Genomic DNA, 3634 nt, shown 5'->3' with positions numbered 1-3634 from the left:
ATCCCGCTTGAAAACGGTGTCGGTAGCGGCGATGAGAGGTTGGGTGGATAATAAGTGGATTTGGTGGGATTGTGGTATTTCGGGAAATCGGTTGCAAGACCATTTGTTGGCGATCGATTGGGGTGTTTTTCGTGGAATGTTGGAGGATGTGGGAATGATGGGCTCGAATAAGGATGGGGCGGAATGGGTTAGTAAAGGGGGTGATGGCTTCTCGGTGGCTTCGTGTTATGAGGAATATGCTAGGTATCGCACTCCTTTTGGGCCGAATGGTAGACACTTTGAAGCGAAGAATTTGGTTTGGAAATCGGTTGTCCCTTTCAAGGTTAAGGCTTTTGGGTGGAGGCTCCTTGCCAATAGGCTTCCAACAAAAGATCTCCTTGTGCTTAGAGGTATTCCGTTATCTTTTGACATGGTCTTGTGCTCTTTTTGTAAGATTGATCCGGAGAATCGGGATCATTCTTTTTTTGGTTGCTCTTTTGTAAAGAATATTTGGAGGGATATAGCGGTGTGGATAGGTAAAGATGGGATAGGAGAGGAAGAGAGCTTCTCGAGTTTTATGGATTGGCACTCTTTTTGTAAATCAAAAAAAGTTTTGGTTAAGAAAGTAGATATTATTTGGTTGGCTACAACTTGGTCTTTATGGTTAAGTAGGAATGGGGTTTGTTTCTGGGAAGAGGTTTGGAATCTAGATGATTTGATTTGGAACATCAAAGTGTTGGTGTGGAGGTGGTCTTTTTGTGGAGAGAATACACATTCCAACTATTCCTTTTATGATTTTGTCAAAGATCCGATTCGGTTCTTATCATAATCTTTAGTTGGTTTGTATTTTCTTGTCTGGCTGTGTGCCCCCCTTTTGTAAACAGGTTGGAGACCCCTTAGTTCTCTGGTTTATATTATCTTGTTTACTCAAAAAAAAGTTATAATATTCTATGCAAGAATGATGCCTTAGGTTATGTTTGGGAGTTTGGAGGGGAGGGGAAAACGAATTTTTAAAAAAATATTTGACATTTAAAAAAAATGATTTTGTTTAAAATCATAAAAGAGTCATTATCACTCCAAAATTTTTAATTTTCAAAATAGTATAACAACCTAAAAGATATTTGGAAGATTTATGTAAGCCCTCCAAAACCTTCTAAAATCCTCCTTCAATACAATTTTTGAGTTCCCTAATTTTATGGGATTTTTGGTGTTATGAATAAAATCAAATCCTCTAAAACTCTTCTACCCAAAATCTTTTTATTCTTTTCACCCAATTCTTCCTATTTTTCAAAGTCCTCCCCTCCCTCTCCCCCCCTCCAAACTCCCAAACATAACCTTAGAAATGTAGAGAAAAAATTGTTTAGACATTATAATAACATCTTCATGAGTTGTTGCATAGTATCCTCTCAATATAATGAAAAAGTCTATGTTAAATGTATCAATATGGAACAATCGTTCATAGAACTTAATCAACATGCTAATGTATATTTATGTATCATCTATTTTATATATAAAGCATGAATGAATTATTTTTTTAGAAATCTTTGTATATTCTGGTTTATAATGTATGAGAAAAAAAGAATATACATTAACAATGTAACGAATTATAAATGTGTATCTCGTCAAATCACATATAGTAACATTTACGGGATTAATCTTTGTGATGCTAATCTTCAAATGTCATCAACGTTTATGTCTTGTGGTATAGGAGTCACTCCCTTCAAGTTTTTGGGTGTTATGGTGGGGGATAGTCCGAGGAAGACGACAATGTGGGAAGAAGTTATTAAAGATATAAGGAGGTTGGATAAATGGAGAGGGAAATTTCTTTCAATAGAAGGAAGGGTGGTGTTGATCAATTTGGTGTTAAACGCAATTCCTTTATACTCGCTTTCGTTTTACCAAGCCCCAAAGAAGGTGATAAAGGATATCATAAGCATTCAAAGAAACTTCCTTTGGAAAGGAGTGGAAGGAGGAAGAGGCATAAGCTGGGTTAGATGTCATAATGTATGTTAGTCTAAAGAAGAAGGTGGTCTAGGCATAAGAGACGTTAAGAGCATGAATATCTCAATATTAATGAAGTGGAAATGGCAAATATGTACAGAGGAGAATGCAATTTGGTCAGATCTTTTAATCCATAGGTACAAAAATCCGGAGGTTAAAATGTTCGTCAACGACACGGGTGTTATTTCTAGGAGACTCTATATGGTGGCGAGACTTAATCATGATCAGCGATTGCGAAGACTCCAACAGTTTATCTGTTTCTGGTTTATTTCTTTGCAGGGTCAAAAGTAGAGCAATATTGTCCTTCTGGTTCAGCAAATGGGTGGGGAATCAAACTTTGTCGGAAGCGTATCCGGAGCTGTATGATAAAGCTGCAAACCGTTTCATGTCAGTAGCAGAGGCTGGCCATTGGGAGGAAGAGGTTTGGACCTGGGATTAGGACTGCTGGCTGCAAGAAACTGAAGCAGAATATGTGGAATTCTTGAGCTCCTTGCTTCAACAATTGCCGCTGGTCAGCAGCCAAAATTCTGGCAGAGATGAGGTCGTTTGGATGGCGGATGAACAAAAAGGATTCTCAGTTAAAGGTTGCGCCAAGGAAATCAGTCGTCACGATCACAATCCAGAGCTGCAATCTATTCAATTAAGGAGAATCAAATTTGTGTGGAAGATTAGAGTTCCTTCTAAGGTGGGTATATTCGGTTGGAGGTTCGTTTTGGGTAGACTACCGACGAGAGAACAATTGAAAATTAGAGGGATTATAGTGGATGATATAGATTGTTGTTGCGTTTTCTGTTTTCAAGAAATGGAAACCTCTTCTCCTCATTTTGACAGTTGCCCATTTACTAGAAGAATTTGGAACAAAGTGGGACAATGGATAGGGGATAACGTGAACTTGCAAAATGAGGATCTGAGGAATTTCTTGGATCATTTTGATAAGATTAAGGCGGTAAAAGAACGATTAACTGTGGGAGTAATTTGGATAGCGGTCATGTGGAATCTGTGGATGATAAGAAATGCTATTCTCTTCAAAGGTAGCATTTTTAATTTCGACGAGTGTTTCTCCGCTATCGTCCTTAGTTCCTGAAAATGGTTTAGAGTAGTTAATGATTCTTCTAAGGCTTGTAACTTTCACGCTTGGAACACTTATCCTCTTCTCTGTATAAAGAGGTAACGTGATTTCCTTTGTAATTTTGTTCCTTTTGTGAATAATACCATTATTTATTAAAAAAAGAAAAAAAACATATAATATATTATTAAAAAAGGATATATGGTTTTCAATATTTATTTATGATACTTACATCATAGGGGGGAGAGAGGGAGAGAGACCCTCAACTTTTCAAAATTTTATACTTGAAAAATATTATTATTCTTTCTCTCGATTAAATTAACAAATCAATTGTTGAAGATCAAACTCAACATTCTCAAGAAATAAATCATCAAGTGGCATAAAATTTACATATATAAATTATGACTGCAGAAATCTCCTAAGCACTTTGATTGAATTTTAACAAACAAGAGTGGCAAATTGAAATCCCGTAAAATGCAAATGGATGAGAATTCATAAATTGCATCATAGTTAACATTGTTAGAACAAGATTTGTTCTTATCAATTATCTTAGTTTTGATGATAACAATAATATGAATTTTGCTTAAG

General features: G+C 36.3%; 1 protein-coding gene across 1 annotated transcript; it reads left to right on the top strand.

Moving 5' to 3' along the window:
- Positions 1 to 2530: 2530 nt before the first annotated feature.
- LOC131614391 (uncharacterized) lies at positions 2531 to 3064 on the top strand. Its single transcript, XM_058885983.1, has one exon. It carries the CDS (start codon positions 2531 to 2533, stop codon positions 3062 to 3064), a length of 534 nt encoding a protein of 177 aa, XP_058741966.1.
- Positions 3065 to 3634: the final 570 nt, after the last annotated feature.

The sequence above is a fragment of the Vicia villosa genome, linkage group LG6 (genome assembly GCF_029867415.1).
Source record: "Vicia villosa cultivar HV-30 ecotype Madison, WI linkage group LG6, Vvil1.0, whole genome shotgun sequence".
NCBI classification, from domain to species: domain Eukaryota; kingdom Viridiplantae; phylum Streptophyta; class Magnoliopsida; order Fabales; family Fabaceae; genus Vicia; species Vicia villosa.
Note: the sequence above shows the minus strand (reverse complement) of the source record. Positions and strands in the feature narration are given on the sequence as shown.